Raw genomic sequence first — 20,296 nt, forward strand, 5'->3', positions numbered from 1 at the left:
TAAAAATTATAGAATCTAGTAACCATCTTACACTCTTGTTAAGTGCTTATAGGACAAAGTATTTGAAAGACCTCTTTAAAAAAAATCTGATTAACAATTAAAAATGGTGCACATTCTCTTGCATTACATTTCATTACAGTTCATTCTGTTGTATTAGAAAGCCAAACTAAAACTTAGGGTAATGAGTCAAAACAAGTGGTTCTGTATTTCTCAGGCAAAGTAGTTTATTCTTTTAGGAAATGCCTAATATACACGCAATCAGTGTCTCAGGTAGTAAGTGATGGATTTAGCCAAATTTCTTGAGCCTCTACATCTCCAAAACAGCCTGATTCAATCTCAGCCGCAGGAGAGTGCAGGCTGCGCAGGCAGACATGTGGAGTAGGCCTGTTAGCATGCAAAGAAATTTTTTCAATTTATTCCCACTTAGCCATGTGTAGGAAAATTAAGTTGTTCAACTTCATGGAAAAGATGGAAATATATCTGTTGCCATTTGAGATAAGGGTAAAAGAGAGAAAGCATAAAGTGATATTTATAGACAATGATGGATATCTGTGATATCTGTGATTGTATGCAGGATGAGAGTACTTCTTAGATAAGGTGATGTGTTCAAGACACTCTTTTCATGGCTGGGGAAGGCACAGTGCAGAGGGAATAAGTGCAGATATCTGTATGTTAGTGAGTGCGGGGTAGGGTGGGCCGGGGGAGCTGGCTGTGGAATTTAGGAGAAGCGCTATTAGCCAAACAGACATGAGCTGAAAAAAATAAAAATCAAATTATTCTGGGTATGTGTCAGAGAAAAGTGCTACTCCTGCTGACAAATGCTTCAGACTAAGAAGAAAAGAAATCTCATGACCTGCTAATATTAGGAAGAATGAAGTTAAAACTATTCCACATTTGCTTCCCTTTTCACAATAGGCTGCCATGAAAAAATTCTTAGAAAATCAAACAGAGTTGCAATTTGAGTATAAGAGTAATACTTGTTAGACTTACCTCAAGAAAATACAGCTTTCCCAAACTTCAATTAAAATGACATTTTTTTTCCTGAAAGAAAAAACTCGTGCATGACTTGAAAACCAACAATTTAAATGCTTTCATTTATTATAAAGTTTCATAAAATTTATCCCTTCACCATAATGAAAAGCCTAGTTTCTGTCCTGTTTTGTCAGAAGTAGCCTTTATGTGGGGGGTTATTTTTTTATGCTTGGAAACACCGCCCCCTGCTGTAACAAATGCTTAATTGCAGAAGGATTTTTTTGCTCTGAAATGGAAAGGATACGAAGAATAAAGATACAAGTACTAAAGTGAAAGAGACTTTATTTTGAATAATAATATACATATCATTCATTCCATTTAATTTTCATAGTGCATAGCTATGTATGGAAGTAGATAAGGCAGAATTAACATTAGAAATATCTAAGGATGGAAGTATACAGGCAAAGAAGGCATTTGATATATACCCATGAAAAGGCATCATAGGACAGTATCCATTAGAAAAGAAAGAAAACCATGCAAAAAGTCTATCCAAACCACAGCAGGCAAGTGCAAACAATACAAGTTATAGTTTCTTGGATACAAAAAGTATGCATGTTCTTTGGATTGAAAGCATAATATAAAGGAGTGGCTTGGCTTTTACGTCCAAGCCAAAAATCATCTATAGAATTAAAAAGTGTGGATGCCACATGTGACAATAAAATATTCAAGGCCACAGATGGAGGTCATCAGCTTACAAAGAGAATACTGAGAGGCAGAGCAAATAAAAAAATAGAGATATGCGATAAAGCCACCTCTGCCTAAGTTAGGAAATAGCAAATGCATAGGCATTAAAATGATAACGGCTCTTCATACTATGCTGCATTTCTATTTTCTCTGTCAAAAGAATTCATTGTGTATCGCTACAAAATTCAGTGAATATGATGAGGCAATAAACGTAGAACCTTGGCATTAGGGCAAGTTTAATTTCCTTTTCATTTTATACAAGAAGTGAAAAAGAATATAGAACATGAAATGCTCATCTTTCCATTCAAATACTAACTTTCAAATGTTTCATATATACTGTGTTTGGCACAAAGGGGGCAGGAATATGAAGAATGATTAAACCCAAGCTTCCAATTCAAAAGATTTTACATCTGGAAAGCCAAGAAAAGATAAAACTCTTTACCATTTTTAAAATCAAATGCTTAAAGCAGGTTTTAAAAATTGATATGAAAAATTTGATAAGGAAAAACATCAAAGAAAGATACTGAACAAAATCTCCTGGTTTCCTTTATAGTATCTTTTTTTCCTTTAGTTTTTCTAAATTGCATTTTACAGTAGAAATGCAGACCACTCTGGTTAGCTATGGCTCAATATTGCTTGGTACCCTCCTCTTAAGACATCATCTTCTTACACTCCACTGAACAGAAAACCATCCCTTCTACTGGCATGAATTTCTGCCCAATGAGACACTTGCTGCAGCAGGAGCACAGAAAGCACTCTGTGGATGCGTGCCAGCTGAAGTTGTTATAGGTCACCCGCTGCACTTCGGGATCAATGGCATTGTGGCATCCTTGACATACCTGTTAAGTCAATTATACAAAGAAGAGAAGAAGATGAGAGATCGAACTGTGATGGTAACATTTTCACGTTAGAACAAACTCAGCGCGTTGCTTCAGATGGCAGATTAAACTGAGAATGACAACCTCAGAGATATACAACTGAGAATGACCTTCTTCTCGTTCACCTTCATAGCCAACAATTGTTAATGGGGGTCTATATGTGGAACACTGTGAGAAATAACAGTTGAAGTCCAAACAGGACTCAGTGCTTGTAAGATATCCCCATGGCAAAAAGTCTTGACAGCAAGTTCCAAAGCAGTGTGTTTGGTTCTAGTGTATTCTATTAGATTGTACATTAGCAATTATAAAAAAAAGTTTTATGATTTTTCCTATACTACCAAATGCTGACAAGGATGTGGAACAATACTCTCATTCATTGCTGGTGGAAATGCAAAATGGTTCAGCTAATTTGGATGACAGTTTGGCAGTTTCTTAAACTTAAACTTACTCTTATCATACAATCCAACAATCATGCTCCTTGGTATTTACCCAAATGAGTTGAAAACTTATGTCCACACGAAAACCTGCACCTGGATGCTTTATTTGTAATTGCCACAACTTGGAAGATGTCCATCAGTGGGTAAATGGATAAATGAACTATGGTACATTCATACGATTCAGAGCTAAAAAGAAATGAACTGTCAAGCCTTGGAGGAACCTTAAATGCACATTACTAAGTTAAAGAAGCCAATCTGGGAAGGCTACATACTGTATGATTCCAACTATATGACACTCTAGCAAAGGCAAAACTATGGAGAAAATAAAAAGATCAGTGGTTGCCAGGGGTAGGGAGTAGGGGACAGGGAGGTAGGAGAGATGAACAGGCAAAGCACAGAGGGCTTATAGGCCAGTGAAAATATTCTGTATGATACTGCAATGATGGATATATGTCATCTGTCCATTCTATACATTTGTCCAAACCCATGGAATACACATCAACAGTGAACCCTAAGGTAAACTGTGGACTTTGGGTGATTATGATTCATGTCCATGTAGATTCACCCTTGTTAAAAAGCGTACCACTCTGGTGAGTGATGTGGTTAATGCTCAAGGCGATGCATGTGAGGGGAGTAGGGGGGATATGGGAAATCTCTGTATCTCCTTAACAATTCTGTTGTAAACCTAAAACTGCTCTAAAAAATAGGCTTAAAAAAGATTTTTCGTCACTCACTAAAGCTTTGAAGTGATAATTTTACCAGTCTTACCTATGACACATGAGATTATTAACACCACTAATTTCTAGACAGTAGTAGATGAAAATCATGTTCAAAGTAATTAAGGACTCAGTCAAAAAATACTGACAATGTTTGAGAATAATTAGTTTGCACTAAAAATATAACTTGTAGTTAACTGGCTTCTGTCATGTCATAATTTATGTATAATCTAATATCATGGAACATTAACACTTACATTCCATATACCATTCAGTGTACATGTATGTTATGTACAAATAAACATATGACATACACACATCCACACCCACAAACACACATAATTTTCTTCTTTAGTTGGACATGTATAGAAAGAAAATGAATGAATAACTGGCAATATTACAGCAGAAAACAAAACTACCCAGTTGAGAGCTCCAAAACACTAGATAGTTCATATGCCTTCTTGTTTATATATATTATAAATCAATGTGTCTAAAGTTTTTGTTTTAAATATTTTATAACAAATGAAGAAACCAACAAGATTGTCCAGCATTACATCAAAGTGACTAATCTTCCACACCCTTGGTCTCTTAATGTGATTGTCAGGAATTCCTGAGAGATGAGGGTGGGTGGGTTGAGGAAGGTCATTTAGCCTAAGCCTTCTTACTTGAAAAGACCTGAAAGTGTGGCTGCCACTCAGTGGGTGAACTGGCTTAGGGTGTGAAGTGAGGCCTTGTTATAAATATTCACTTCAGACCTGCAATATACTTTCCATATTTTTTAGAACTACAAGGCTTCTAATTACAGAGATTGTAGCTCCTTAATTCACAGGTTATGTCAACCCAATCTTCCCTGAGAAGGGAGATACTCTCTTTGCATTATTGATCCACTATTCCTGAATACAACAAAAATGAGTGTTTTGATTACAAACATACTCCTAATTTGTAGCTGCACCATGCAAGCAATTGCTTTTGTGTATATTCATTTTTTATAGCTTTGTAATTCATTTAGAATGTTGCCCTTTGTTGTTTTCTATATTTCATATTATTTTTTCAATATTTTAAAACTTGTTTGTGTACAATAGAAGCATTTCACACTCAAGTTTTTATTCCCTTGATTTTAGACCATGATCTACCTTCTTTATCTCAGCCCTCTCATGTTTGTAGATCTTTTTATAATTTTTCAAACTCACATTTTCATTTGCAATTAAAAAAAGTGATAACTACTGTTCAACTGCACGTAAAATTAAGGAAATTGTTTTGGTAAAAAAAAATAATTAGCACGCTGAATGGTATAGGAATTTACGGTTTGTTGTGGGCTTCATGAAATTTAGTTTTATTAATAATTTGATTGCCATTCATCCCAAAGTCTGACATGATCCCAGGTAAAAACTACCAATCCCTCATTCTTCATAGATCTGAAAGCTGCCCAGGTCCCAACCAAAGGTCTGGAGACTCCAGGACCAGTCAGGGAGATGATGTACTTCACCACTTTCTGCTTGGCATTAGATTTTTCCTGGATTCTTTTTTTTTTTTTTTTTTTTTTTTGCGGTACGTGGGGGTAATGCAGGGGACATGGGTTCGTGCCTTGGTCCGGGAAGATCCCACATGCCGCGGAGCGGCTGGGCCTGTGAGCCATGGCCTCTGAGCCTGCGCGTCCAGAGCCTGTGCTCCGCAACAGGAGAGGCCACAACAGTGAGAGGCCCGCATACCGCAAAAAAAACAAAAAAAACAAAAAAACAACAGGGACTAGGAGGACATATCAGACAAAGGAATTAGTGTGAGCAGAAGACAAAGCACAGTGTATAAACTATGAAATGCAGGTAACTTGGGAAATGTATGATTTGGGTTAGATAACTAGTAGAAATGGCTGGACAGATAAGAAGGGGCTGGATCTATTAAGCAAAGGCTTAATGATCAGATTTTCATTTTAGAAAGATTATCTTCCATCTTTATGGAAGGTGGCTTTGAACAAGAAGAATGGAAGTGGGGAGGCCAAATTTGAGGTCACTACAATAATCCAAACAACAAAAAAATAAAGATCTGAAGTAGAGTAGTTGTAACTGTGAGAATCTGAGATATATCGATGAGGCAGAGTTGATAGAAGATGATAGCTGATAGATTATATCTGGGGGCAGTGGGTAAAGGTTGAAAACTGGCATTGACACCAAAACTTCTTACCGTATTTTCATTGTATCATACTCCGAGAACTATACATAATAAATATGACATTTTATTCCTTAGCTAGGAGTCTCCTCTACTTGATAGCTCAGGGAGATCTTTAACTAGTACTTATTTATCTGCATATAAAGTAAACATCTATCCTTTTAATACCCCCTGGGTTATAAGCTTTACCACATATGGTCAACTCTTTCTTTATGTACTCTTTATTTAATTTATCTATCTCTGGGCAATCATTCAACAGAAGCTCTGTGTAAGCAGGGTGTATGTGTGTGTGTGTATGTATATATATATATATATATATATACTTTCACATAAATATATATATATATATATATACTTTCACATAAAATATTTGAATGTTTGGCTCATGCAAATAAATATAAATATGCAAGTCAAATTTTGTTACATATATAAATTCAATGAGAGTTTAAGAAATAGGCACTGTACAATCTACAGGTAGCAAAAACAAAGCCACAGTGGGTGATCTGGTAACAAGAACAGAAATATAAACATTAAAATAGAGCTAAAGCAATATGAAAAGCCCCTAAATACCTTAATTTAAGTGAAATCTGATCTGTATGATGAGAATCAATCAATCTCACTCCCATTAAGGAACTTTTTTTTGGTGGGGATTTGATTATCAAGTAGCAGTTTATAGTGTAAACTGCACAGGTAGAATCTTGAGGTGGTTCATCCTAGTCAGTGCATGTATTGTTTTGAATTACCTGGATTTTAACACCCTATGGTAGGAATCACGTGTTTCCTACTTAAGAGTAGTGCTTTCTGTTTCTCCTTCGTAGGAGGCTTAAATAAGGCAGGTCAAGGCTACCACATCCCAAGATGTCTCTTACCACAGCGTGGTTCTTCACATAGCAGGGCTTGCACACGGGCTTGTCATTGACCATCACGTATATTTCCCCAGCTAGGATGTTGTCACAGTCAAAGCAGCAGAAGTGTTTCAGATGCCAGTTCTGGTTTTCTGCCTGGGTATACTCATTGCTGAATATTAGCTGGGAAGAGGATAAAAATAAGATCAATCATGTTTCTTCCTTTTTACTACAAATAACCAAGCTAGGTTCTTTAGACCAATAAGGGATTTAGATCCACAAGGAATATCAGTCAACTTTTTGGGGTGTGAAGTCTGAAAACAACCGAAAGCTTGAACTTGGGTGTTTATTTAGTTTAGTTCAAATCAATCTTTTACGTTTCTGGACAGTATTTCATTAGGTAACTCAGTTAACATGGACACTCAGAATGACTGAAATTAAAAGTTTTTTTCATTCAACTTCTTTGGATATAAATAAAGCAACTAATGCTTGGTTAATTCATCTTACCTTCTCGCTAAGGGTGGCCTGGTTACCGTGGTGGAGAAACCATAGATGGGTGCAAAAAGGAGCCTGCATTTAGGTGGCCCCAGAGAACATACCTCATCACAGCCAGCACACCGGGGTTTCTCACTGTCACAGTAATGTCTGCCACAGTACAGCTTGCCATTCTTCCAGAAATAAATCATGTCGACCAGGAGTTCATGGCACGTACTGCAGACGAAACAAGCTGGGTGCCACAGTTTATCGTAGCCGGCCCTTTCAGCATAGATGGCTGGGTCTCCTTCCTTCATACTCAGTTTGCAGCAGTAGCAGGACTGAAAGCGAAACCAGCCAAAACAATCTAGTCATCCTAAGACTGGCATTTCTCATCAACAGTTTTAGTAGGAATTCAGAGAAACCACTTTCAAGAGAAATAATTTCTACTGAAATCAGTAATTTGTCCATGTAGGCAATATGGTGTTAGTATTTGTGAAAAGGCATCTCTAGGCTTTCTCCAGCTTCTCCAAACCTAATTCTTGCACCCTATGTGTAACAGAGCACTGTTTTCTGAATTAAAGCTGCTTATGGAAAAAGGCTAATAGTAATTTTCACTTCAATTTTAGTAGTTCTCTCAAAAATGACTACTTTAGAAATTATTGTACTTTTTTTTTCTTTTTTTTAATACAGGACTAAGCCTTGTTGGTTGATGTGCTAACGGGATCTGTGAGAAACACATTACAGTAAGTTTAGTTCTTATTTTTTGTTCATCTGTGTCACAATTTGCTTCTACTTTCAAGGCATTAAAAAAAAGACTTCAATATCCCTCTCTAGAGAGACTTTTTAAAAGTATGATTGACCATATATCCACATAAATTTAAGTTTGAATTTTAGGCATGTTCTCACAAGCAAAACTGAATTAACCTAAGCATGTATTATTCTTATTTATGGGAAGAGATAGACAATTAACATCAAAATTATGTTTAGAAACAGACTCTAGATTGTATGTTGTATTCCAGCATGACACCAATGCTAACTGCTATGTATACATAAAACTCACAATTATCTTTGGCAACAGATAATCAGAAAACCTGGCTTTAGACCAAGGCTTCAAACATGGTAGATAATTCTCTAAAATAAGCCTAAACTGAATTATAATTCATTTCCCTCATCTACTCCCTTTTGGAAACAGAGTAACTGTATTCCTCCCCGTCGACCCCACCCCCCCACCAGCCATTCAAAGAAATGGAATGAACCTGTAAAATATACCAATTGGCCCAACATGGTGACTGTTATCACTTACATACTGAGTTCTTTTGTGTTCAGCTGATTTGTCCTCCATGGCCCCTACCGCTGTCGTGGTGCTTCTATCCCCTCCAGGAATGTATGTTTTATTGGGCCCTTGAGCGTTCATGTCACAGGGTAGTTTGACATCTCCTACTCCCAGAGCCTCGCTCTTATATTTCTTCACAAACTGCTCCATCTCCTTCACCTCTTTGGGAGACAACTCATGGCACTTTGAAGGGTCCTGGTCATGAGCAGGGAGTTGCTTTGCCAACTGCTTCTTCCGGTACTGCGCCCCCTCTGAGCCTGCCACTGGCTGCTTCTCTTTGGGCAGCATCTGCATGTACTGCCTGGCCTAGACCACAAGGAGACCGGTGTTAACTGGGAGATGCCTTGGCCATCATATAAATGATATTTTACAACACTCATTAGAATCAAAATACTGAAGAAAGAAGTCAGTTTTATCCATTACTAACAATTGATCTTCATATTATTAGTATCTTGAGATGTTAACACGTTAAAAATGGTACAATAAATAGATTGAGGTCAGTAAAAATGAACACATTTTTCTTCATGAAATTAAAGCTTTTCTCTTTTCCAGTTTCTTTTAATATTTACATGTGCTAAAATCACTTTGCTGTACACCTGAAACTAACACAACATTGTAAATCAACTATATACTCCAATAAAAATTTTAAAAAACAAACCAAAAGGGCTTCCCTGGTGGCGCAGTGGTTGAGAGTCCGCCTGCCAATGCAGGGCACTCGGGTTCGTGCCCCAGTCCAGGAAGATCCCACGTGCCGCGGAGCGGCTGGGCCCGTGAGCCATGGCCGCTGAGCCTGCGCGTCTGGAGCCTGTGCTCCGCAACGGGAGAGGCCACCACAGTGAGAGGCCCGCGTACCACAAAAAAAAAAACCAAAAAAACACAACTGTATAGTTGCAAGAGAATACAATTTTTTAGGCAGCATGTTTAGAATGGTCTAAGGATCATCAGTATTTTCATCACTATAAGAAAATGATATCACAAGATTCACTCTTATGATTTAACTAACCTTCTTAAAAGATTTCCAAATGTCTCCTCTAGTTGTTGTATTAGTGGAAGTACCTTGACACAAAATTGCATTTTTTTGCCTTACATAGTAAAAGAAATATAGTGTTGAACATCTTTTGAATTATAAAAAATGAAAGAAAATTCTATTCTTTAGATATTCTTAACTATCTTAAGAGAAATCTTCTCAAGAGTAACATAGAAAACATCTGTTTTTCATTTAATTATTGAAAATGTCAGACCATTTCTTTGAAAAAGTTAACACAGATTATCTAGGTAGTCAAAAATTCTATGAGGTATCTAATCTTACTTTCAAAAGACCAATAGGAGTTGTAAGTCAAAGTAATGGGGACCCCAGAAAAATAATAGACCTGAGGTCGATTAGGGTCACTAAACGAATTGCCCTAAATAAGTAGCCCATGAACTTTAATACTGGGACTTCCCACCCCCTTATTATTTACCAATGCCTGATTCTGGACAGGAGGAGCCCATTCATAGGTAACTGTGTTGATGGAGACATTCTTCTTGGCAGCAACTGGATTGGTCAGTATCATAACATTGCGTTTATACATGGGAATTCCATCTGATTTTAGCTTTGCAATCAGGGTGGTATACTTGGTGTCTTCAAAAAGTTTCCCCACTTTTCGATCCTCTTCATTGCTCAAGAGGACATCATGCTCTTCTTGGCCACACTTGCAGTTACGACATATTTTTCTATAATTTTGGAGATAAGTAGGCAATGATTAATTAGATCTAATCAGTCATACATATATAGTTCAAAATATACTTTTACAAATATTCCACATAATGGTATGCAAAGTCAAGTCTTGGGGAGCGTGAGGAGATTACAAGTAGCCATCCATAAATTTAAACAAGGAAACATATAAATGCATCTTTGCTTTATAAGACTTTGAAAAAAGTTAGGTTTTGATTAAAAAGTGCATGCTCAAGGGGTTATGAGGATAACCCCATCTGGTATTCCTCATTCTCTCAACCAGATATATAAATAAAACAAAATCACCAAAAAACTATCAGAGTAAGCAGTTTCATATTTTACTGCATGATAACAGCCATTGCCCATGGGTTTTTGTTTTTGTTTTTGTCCCTAAGTGAGAGAGAAGGAGGTTGATATATCCTTTTCTGATCAAGGACGGTAATCCAAGATTTAGGTTTAGCTTTTATCATTTCCTTTCTGTCCCCTTTCCAATTTCCTTTCCTCTCTTTTCTCATGTTCTATTTCCTTTCTCCTTTCTCTTTCCTTCCCTTTCCTTCCCCCTTCTTTTATTTCTTCAAACACGTAGTGATTACCTATCATGCGCTCCCTTATGTATAAGAAGACAGATAAAGTCTCTGGCCTTCTTATAGTTGAAGGACACCGACTCCCTTCCCCAGACTGGTCTGGCATGTAATCTTTCATTCATGCAATGTATATGAGTGTCCATGTGCCAAGCAATGAACTTGATAGTAGGACATAATAGTGAAAAAATTAGGCCCAGTCTCTGACATTCTAGAACTTACCACCTGGTGGGGAGACAGATATTAAACAAATACACACACATACAAACACACACACACACACACCCCTATAATTGCATTTGTGATAAGAAAAGTACAGGATACTTTGAGAGGGTATAATTTTTTTATTTTTTTAATTTTAATTTATTTATTTATTTTTTTGTGGTACGCGGGCCTCTCACTGTTGTGGCCTCTCCCGTTGAGGAGCACAGGCTCTGGACACGCAGGCTCAGCAGCCATGGCTCACAGGCCCAGCCGCTCCGCGGCATGTGGGATCTTCCCATGCAGGGCATGAGCCCGTGTGCCCTGCATCGGCAGGCAGACTCAACCACTGAGCCACCAGAGAAGTCCGAGAGGGTATAATTTTGACTTAGAACTGGTGAGGAGAGGACTCCATAAGAACATTACTCCATAAGAAAGTGACATTTACGTTGAGATCTGAAGGATGTGTAAAACAGGTGTGAATTGTGTATGTGTGTGTATTTGAGAAGAGGTAATGAAAGGAGAAGAAAAGCCTCCAGACATTCTGGGTAGAAAGAGTATTTGTGCTGGTCCTGAATTAGGAAAGAGATTGTGCCCTTAGGTCCCATGATCAGTTAAGTCTGGTATGACTACAGTGAGGTAAGTAAATGGGGTGGTGACAAGGTTGGAGAGGTAGGCAAGCCTGAGATCATGCAGGGGCTTGTAGAAATTTGGCTTTCATTATAAGAGCAATCAGGAGGCACAGAAGGCTTTTAAGTAATGGAATAACATGATTAGATCATTTTCAAAAATTGTAATACTTGTCACATGGAGAATGAATTAGGGGTAGACATAATTGAAAGTAGGGAGACCAGTTAGCATGTCAATGGTGCATCCAATTTGCAATGGCAAGGTTCTAAATAACAGAGATTCTACTGCTACTTCGCAAGTGGAATTTACAACTTGGATGGTTATTGTTTTGGCCTGGGTAAGATGTGTAATAGCTTGGATTAGATTATTTGATGTTGGAGATAAAAAGAAAGGAACAAATTTAAGATATCCTTGAATGTGAAACTGACTAAACTTTGTGCATATAGTGATGGTGAAGGGAAGGTCCAGTCTGTTAAAAAATGAACCCAGGTTTCCAGGATGAGTAAGTTGGTGAAAGGAATTAATTTCTTAGATCGTAAAAGCAAAAGAACAGATCTGAGGTATGGGGCAAAAGGTTGGTGAAAGTTATCCAAAACTGAAATAATAAGTTTGAAATGCCTATGAGACAGGGTAAAGATATCAAGTAGATTATAGGATATATAGATCTAGTGTTAAAAACTGTAGCCTGATAGAAAATATAAGTTTGGAAGTCAGGGAATTAATTGAACAGGTCACTTTCACTTCCTGGGGGAAGAGCAGAGGAAGAAGATGAGGACTCAGGAAGGAGTCTGGTAAAGGAGCAGAAGCTGGAAAAGGTGACAGAGGAAAACAGAGGAGTAGAGAGACTTTGTGGGGTTAAAAACATATACTGGTACCAAAATACAGGGCAATGATAGCATATAAGTTAGAGGGAGGAATCTGAGTTTTAAAAAAACATTCTAATATCCTTATATTGTTCAGGAAGATACTGAAGATATAGATTAACATTAGAGGTTAAACATGTATGTTAAAATATCTAGATAACTAAAGAAAGAAATGTAATTTTTAAACTAAAAGAAAAAGGAATGAAAGTATAAAGATGTAATTAGTCAAATAAGAGAGGAGAAAAAAATAAACGGAGGCAATTAGGACATGCAGAAAGCAAAAATTAGATGGTCGATATAACCCAAGCATATCAACAGTCACAATAAATGGACCCATTTCTCCAGCTGAAAGATGAAGGCTTTCAGAAGGATAATACAACAAAATTAAGCAATATGCTGTCTGTAAGAAATGCTTAAAGTTTAAACACACAGAAAGGATGAAAGTATAAAGATGCAAAAAGATTAACCAGGTAAATGCCAACAAAATGTAAGTTAGATACCTATATGAATATCATACAATTAATGCTTTTTCCTTTAATGACTAATAAAGAGAGTCACTTCATTGTAACAAACATTTAAAAACACTTCTATGATATAACAATTCTGAACTTAATACAACCTAATAACCTAACTTCAACATATATAAGCAAAAGTAACAGAACTATAAGAAATAAATGAACAAACCCATCATTATGGTGAGACTAAAAAAATTAGAAATGAATATTTGAATAACACAATTATCAAGCTTGATCTAACAGACACATAAAAATATCATATCCAGTGATTGGAGAACATAGGAGAACATTCTTTTAATAAGTATTTGAAACACTTTGAAAATCTAAAAGTCTACTATGCCATAGAGCAAGGCTCAAGAAATGCCCAAGGACACATCATCAACCACATTATCTGAACAGAATGCAATTATGTTAGAAATCATCAGCAAAAATGTAACTACAAAGTACTTTTTTAAAAAGCCTCTTAAAAAATTCAATGTTGAAAGAAAAAATCACAATAGAAATTAAAACCAAAATCATTTTAGGAAAAAAGAAAGCAAAAATATTACTTCCTGAAACTTGTAGAACACACCTAAGGGATGCTGAGGAGGAAATTTATAGTTAAGGTATGCTCAAATTAGAAAGAAGAATAAAAATTAATAAGCTAAGTGTTTAATTCAGGAAGTTAGGAAAAATTCAGACTAAACCTAAAGTAAAAAAGAAGGAAAATAAAGATAACAGCGGAAACTGATAAGGTAAATGTTTGCTTCCCGTCAGATATAGGAAAAGGATTCAATACATTTCAACATTTCTTCTGATTACATTTTAAAGTAATTTTAGCTGTAGAAGGGAATTAGGATTTTAGAAAGGGTTTCCGGAAAAAAAACCCCACAAGACTCAGCATCCATCACACTTAGTGCATTCATTTTAGGATCTGAAGCAAGAAAGCAACCTTGCCATCGTGACTTCATTCATTTTGTCCTGTGGTTACTAACCAGAGCAGTAAGAAAGTTCAGAGAAATACAAGTCATAAGGATTCATCAGAAAGGAAGAAACTAAACTGTTGTTAACCACACATGCTATGACTGATCATATAAAAATGTATCACCATCATTAAGAGTTTAATAAGTCTTATGGATTTAAAATTAATATAAATCATTGGATTTCTCTACATCAGAAAATTAGCAAAAAACAAAACAACTAAAAAACTCTTTGCCAAATAACACATTATTAAATAATTATTGATTTTTGTGTCCTGTTTTCTTAAGGTGAGGTATGCAAACTGAAAACATTAGATCTGATTTATACAGAGAGAGAAAGAAAGAGACAGAGTGTCAGAGATATGAAGGTAGAGAGGCTAAATACTTCCCTTGTGCACACACTGGTCAGAATTCTTTATTTGGTAAGAATTCGCTGAAGAGTTTGCATATTCCAGTTCAGCTATAAAAGACTCTTACATCTGGTTATCTCATACTTCCATCTAGTGGAAAGGAGCATACTATTCTACTACAGTATGTTCTTCATTCTTGTTCTTCGGTTAACAAAAACAATATAATTATACATAAAACTATCACATTGCTTTTGGATCAAGTTTTAAATCACACCTTCCTGAGGGTAAAGAGGTGGGCTGGGAATTTAGTTCTTAATATAGACAAATAGATCCTTATATGGCTGTGAACTATGGCATGCATCCTAATATTAGCAAAGTGGTTCACTAAAGAAGGAAGTAATAATTTTACAAGGATGTGATGAATACTGGAGTTCCTTTGGAAATGTTTATTATCCAGTTCTACACCAGTACAACATGTATGCTATGAAATGAGGGGAGTTAGATTCTAGAATCTGAAAGACAAATAGTAAAAGAGTAAGTGAAATAAAGCCTGCGGGCTTTCTAAAGCATGAACTATACTACGACAAGCTGTAGCATGGTTAAATAAATTATATTTACTGTGAAAATGTTATATAAAAGAGGTATATTAACTAGTGATATAATAGCCATCTCTATATTTTTTCTTATTTTTCATCTTGGCTATTCTTGGAATATTTACATTCTGAGAAAATCTATATTCCCTGTCCACCCCTTCACCCACCTGAAATACCTTTATTAAAGCAAGAAAAATCAGGTTAAAACACTACACCAATAGCAGCAGTGATGAGGGAAAAAGAAGTAGCTAAAGAAGTCAGACTATGCCTGATTATCAGTTTTCTAAGTGGGGAAAACCTATGATTGACTCATGATAGTTTTGAAAATCCCAATATATTATTAGCCTCATCTGCATCCTTACGCCAGCATGGTAACCTGCAGTAACAGAGCACTTGGCAGGAATGTGACTCAAGAAGGGTAGGATGGTTCTTTTAGTCAGAGTTGTCATCACTGAAGGAGCTGGAATGACCACATCCCTTCCAGACTCCTAATACCAGAGCTCCATTTCTACAATAAAAAGGGACAGCTACAAACCACTAGGCAAGAAATAAACCCATAAAATCTGGGCCAGGTGCCAAGGGCTATCCATGTGGAAACGTGTGCCATCTACTACTTATCTAGGTTTAAAAAAATGTTTTAAATCCTTTTCTTGGGATTTTAGTCTATAGTGTTTTATATTTGAATCTCCCATATTTAAGTTAAAATTATTTTATTTTTAGAAATATCATTTAAGAACTTTCAAAGTCATCTTGAAACTAGCCAATAAATTTATTAAAAGGAGAATTTTGTTAAGGAATTAGGGAAGAAAGAGATACCATTATCTTTGTATCTAAGAGAAGGCGTGAGGATGAGTGGGACATTTATAATATATTTAATTTCAGTCTAAAATAACCCAGATTCCATCCCTTTTAAGAAAACAAGGAACTTTAAAAAATTGGTTTTATGCCAACCGGAAACAAAACAAAAACAGGGCTTAGGTGAGCTCAGTATCCATGTGCTAGGGGCTATGTTTGTAAGGTTTGTAGAGTATCTTTCCTCAGATGATTCACACATAACTTCTGATGATATATGTAGACTTAAATAGTTTATTTTTATTAAATTTATTTGAGCTATTCCAATTCAATAGCAGTTTGGGGCAGTATATAACTCAGTTCCCATACTTAGCACAGTTGTCTTACCTCTAAATCTTCTAAACTGCCCTAAAGCAATTCTCCCCAAGCTCTCCATGGGATGTTAATTAAAGTTGTGTGAAGGGAAAAAAGGGTGGGGGGGATTCTGAGTTAAGTTAGTTTAAAACAGTCTTTTTTATGACTTTCTAAAAAAGATGTGAGGGTAGACTGGTAGACTGGGAAGCTCTAAGATGTGGGAGGAGGAGGGTTATTTGTACTGAAAAGTTTTTGTACAAAAATGTTTAATGCTGTTAACACATACACATGCAAAGATTAATATGCATGACAAATCAGAACTGTGTTCTCAAAATTTTACATTACAACTTCAGAGTTCTTGAGTTAAGTCCATGAGAGAGAGTACCAAAATTTACCAAAAGCATTGCCTCAGAAAAGTAGATAGATTTACAGTTTCAGGCTGAAAGCAGTCAAGAAACTATCCCTCATCTCCTCAATAGAGAAATTATTTTTGTAGTACTATTTGTAAAAATTATTATTTTTCCAAGGCAAGTAGTAGCAACTGGAGTGCTTTGACATGCTGCCAGCAGTCACAGTGATTTAAAGGAATGGTCATGGCACTGCTATAAACCAATAATTTAAAAGAGTTGGAAGCTGCCCTTTTACAACAGGGATATACATATATGGACTTAAGCGTGGGCCTCTGTTATAGAATTCAGCGCAAGCATTAATCCATTTATGGTGGGGAATTTTCAGTTTTCAGCCAGCTCTAACCCAATCAGAAATTCTCCGGACAGATGTATGCTATATTCAAGTAACACTTTTCTTGTAAAATGTAACTCTTTTATTGGAAGGATTTATCAAGGATAAGACAAACAAATAATTATATTACTTATATGATAAAGAACCTGTGGTTCCAATGATATGAAATAATTGGCTATAAACTCTTTGATATCTTAGGTTTCTGCCTTGCATTTCATAAATATTTGTTATCTCTAAATATTACTTAAAAGTGTGCCCAGAAGATAGTAGCTCTTATGTGATAAGTATCAGGTCTCCTCAACCTTTTATTTTTCTCTGGTCTTGTAATTACTGGTGCACTGAAAAAAAAGGAGAGCTCACAGTTAAAATATTATTGTCCACCAAAATGTCTACGCCGCAAAAGTGCCACATGTAGGGTGGATAGTCTGGTGCAGTCCACAGTTCACTGGGCAGGAGAGTGTAAAGATAGTTCTGAGTTTCTGTTCTATCCTGTAGAAAGGCGGTGATAAGGAAGGTTTTGGCAAGTTTTGGGTCCAAATTCCAGCTCTGCCATCGATAAGCCTTGCTTAGTGAGTTATTTAACTTTCTTAGTCTTTGACTTCTTGTATATAAAACAGGAATACTACCAGTTATCTCAAAAGGTATTATGAGGATTAGGTACAATCAGGTAAATAAAGCGATAGAATTTTAAGTCGTCCCATGACCTTCACCCCTGGTGTTATTCCTATTATTATGTTACTTTATATGGAAAAGGGGAGATTATCCAGGTGTGCCTAATCTAATCACAAGAGCCCTTAAAAAATATAGTTTTCTCTGGCTGGGAGCATGAGAGGAATTCAGAGAGATCGAAGGTGCAGAAAGGATTCTAAGCAATGTTGTTGGCTTAGAAGATGGAGGTTGCCAAGTGCTAAGGAATGTGAGTGGCTTCTAGAAGCTGAGAGCAGCCACTGGATGACAGCCAGCAAGGAAACAGGGACCTCAGGCCTACAACCACAAGGAAATGAATTCTACCAACCTGAGGAATGAGCCTGGAGGCAGATTCTGACCCCAGAGTTTCCAGATTAGAGCTCAACCTACCCAACGCTCTGATTTCAGCCTTTTGGGACCCTAAGCAGAGACTCCAGCTAAGCTGCCTAGACTTCTGATCTAAAGCATAAATGGATATTGAGTTAATTAACAGGTGTTATTTTAGCCTGCTAAATTTGTAGCAATTTGTTATGCAGCAACAGAAAACTATTATAAGTGTTTATTGGTGTGTGACACAGAAGATGTTCATGTATTATATTTCTTATTAATAACTAATAGGCTCAAACAAGTCATTTTTAACTCCCTTGGGTTTTAGTTCTTTGATCTGTAAAATGAGGTTTGGCTAGCTAAGTTACTAGTCCCACTCTAAACTTCCATACATCTAACAGTTCATTTTCAGCTTTTTACAACTTTCGAGACACACCTTGAATAGACAGTCATGCCTGTTGGATCTCTTCCACTCACTCTCTAGATCCATTCTGCACAGTACCCTGTGTTGTGCCCTAGGAGGCTGACCCCTAAGGACTGAAGCAGTGTGTTACCTTGTCCCCAGCAATGGAAAGCACCAGCAGGAAGTCCAAGTGATGAAGAAAATGAGGTCTGAGTATTTATTTCCTGGCTTCCTACAAGTGTACAAGGTGCTAAGGGGGGAAATGATTTACTTTACTTGGGAGTGTGTGGAAGCAGGGACAGAGGGTGCTATGGACTGAACTGTGTCCCTCCCCAAATTCCTATGTTGAAGCTGTAACCCCCAATGTGACTGTATTGGAAGACAGAGCTTTTAGGAAGTAAAGTTAAATGAGATCATAAGGGTGGGGTCCTAATCTGATACAATTGTTGGCCATATAACAAGAGGAAGAGAGAGATCTTTCTCTCTCTCTATGTACACACACAGAGAAAAGGACATGTGAGGACACAGTCACAAGGTGGTCATCTACAAACCAGGAAGTGGTTCTGGTGAGGATGCTTTGATCAACCATGCTGATGCTTTGATATTGGACTTCTAGCCTCCAGAACTGTAAGACAATAAACTTCTGCTGTTTAAGCCACCAGTCTATGGTATTTTGCTATAGAAGCCTGAGCTGACTAATACAGGGAACAAAGAACTTCTCAGAGATAGTGCTTGGGCTAAGACTTGAAGAGAACAGGAAGGACTTTTTGTTTCCAGGTGGTGAGATGTAGGGTCTTTCCAGGCAAAGGGAACATGAGGCAAGGCACAGAAATTTCAGGAAACAGCATGTGTCTAAGTAGTTGAAGCACAGGTGCCTGAAATGGGAGGGGAGGCTGGAACAGTAGTAGAGGCCAGATATTGAGGTTTAACATCAAACGCCAAAGACTTCGCTTAAAGGATCAACTCCAGTGGGAAAACACTGAAGGTTCTTAAGCTATTGGGAAGTACATAATAGTATCCATTTTCAAAAGACCATTCTCGTGGCTGCATAGAAGGCCAGACTAATAACAGTGAAGAATAATTAGGCTCTGATTTTCACAATGTGCTCCATGAGGCCCTAAGGGTCTCAGAAGTCCAGGGTCACCATGAAGATGGAGGAGGAAGCTAAGTGGACAGGATCCTGAGACCCCATGTCCACTTCAGTCCCAGCCCTGAAGTTCTGTGGCCCTGGACCAGACCTGGAATCTTTGTTACACTCAGGACAACCAGCCTTAGAAAGTCTGTAAAAGGTCTTCAAAGACTGTACTGAAAATGGCTCATCTGGAGGTAAAGGCACTTACCCTCAAGCCTTCCAGTTGTGGTGAAAAGGTCAAGGAATTAGGGCTTCCCTGGTGGCGCTGTGGTTGAGAGTCTGCCTGCTAATGCAGGGGACATGGGTTCAAGCCCTGGTCTGGGAAGATCCCACGTGCCACGGAGCATCTAGGCCCGTGGGCCACAACTACTGAGCCTGTGCGTCTGGAGCCTGTGCCCCGCAACAATAGAGGCCGTGATAGTGAGAGGCCCGCACACCGTGATGAAGAGTGGCCCCCGCTTGCCACAACTAGAGAAGGCCCGCACACAGAAATGAAGACCCAACACAGCAAAAATAAATTAATAAATAAACTCCTACCCCCAGCATCTTCTAAAAAAAAAAAAAAAGTTTAAAAAAGAAAAAAAAAGGTCAAGGAATTATCAAAAATTCTGAGAAATGTGTCTGGAATGCCAGGAATAAGACAGCACTATTAAGTAACACCATTTGGACAGACTATATAAACCCAAGTTAGATTAGAGGCCATGACAAAGCCCTAGTCTTTTATGGCTCTTAGCAGATTCTCAGACAATACCCAGGTAAGGAGATGAGATTGTGTGGAAAAATTAAAATAAATAAGTGATTTTCATGTCACAGATATCTGTTCTTATCTGACATTTTTATCTGAAAATATCAGATGATAGTTATCTACAATACAAAAATAACATAGAGC

The 20,296-nt window shown here is 37.2% G+C and overlaps 1 protein-coding gene across 3 annotated transcripts in view; it reads right to left on the reverse strand.

Moving 5' to 3' along the window:
* Positions 1 to 1,297: 1,297 nt before the first annotated feature.
* The window catches only part of TES (testin LIM domain protein), a 46,592-nt gene continuing 27,593 nt past the window's right edge, over positions 1,298 to 20,296 (reverse strand). For all 3 annotated transcript variants that reach the window (XM_004269862.4, XM_033428246.2, XM_033428245.2), the window contains exons 3-7: positions 10,026 to 10,278; positions 8,536 to 8,871; positions 7,355 to 7,570; positions 6,780 to 6,938; positions 1,298 to 2,555 (exon numbers count right to left, since the gene is read on the reverse strand). In XM_004269862.4, the coding sequence (XP_004269910.1) occupies positions 2,367 to 2,555; positions 6,780 to 6,938; positions 7,355 to 7,570; positions 8,536 to 8,871; positions 10,026 to 10,278 (1,153 nt within the window). In that variant the 3' untranslated portion in view covers positions 1,298 to 2,366. The remainder of the gene's footprint in view (positions 2,556 to 6,779; positions 6,939 to 7,354; positions 7,571 to 8,535; positions 8,872 to 10,025; positions 10,279 to 20,296) is intronic.

Source organism: Orcinus orca, chromosome 9, assembly GCF_937001465.1.
Source record: "Orcinus orca chromosome 9, mOrcOrc1.1, whole genome shotgun sequence".
Lineage (NCBI taxonomy): Eukaryota > Metazoa > Chordata > Mammalia > Artiodactyla > Delphinidae > Orcinus > Orcinus orca.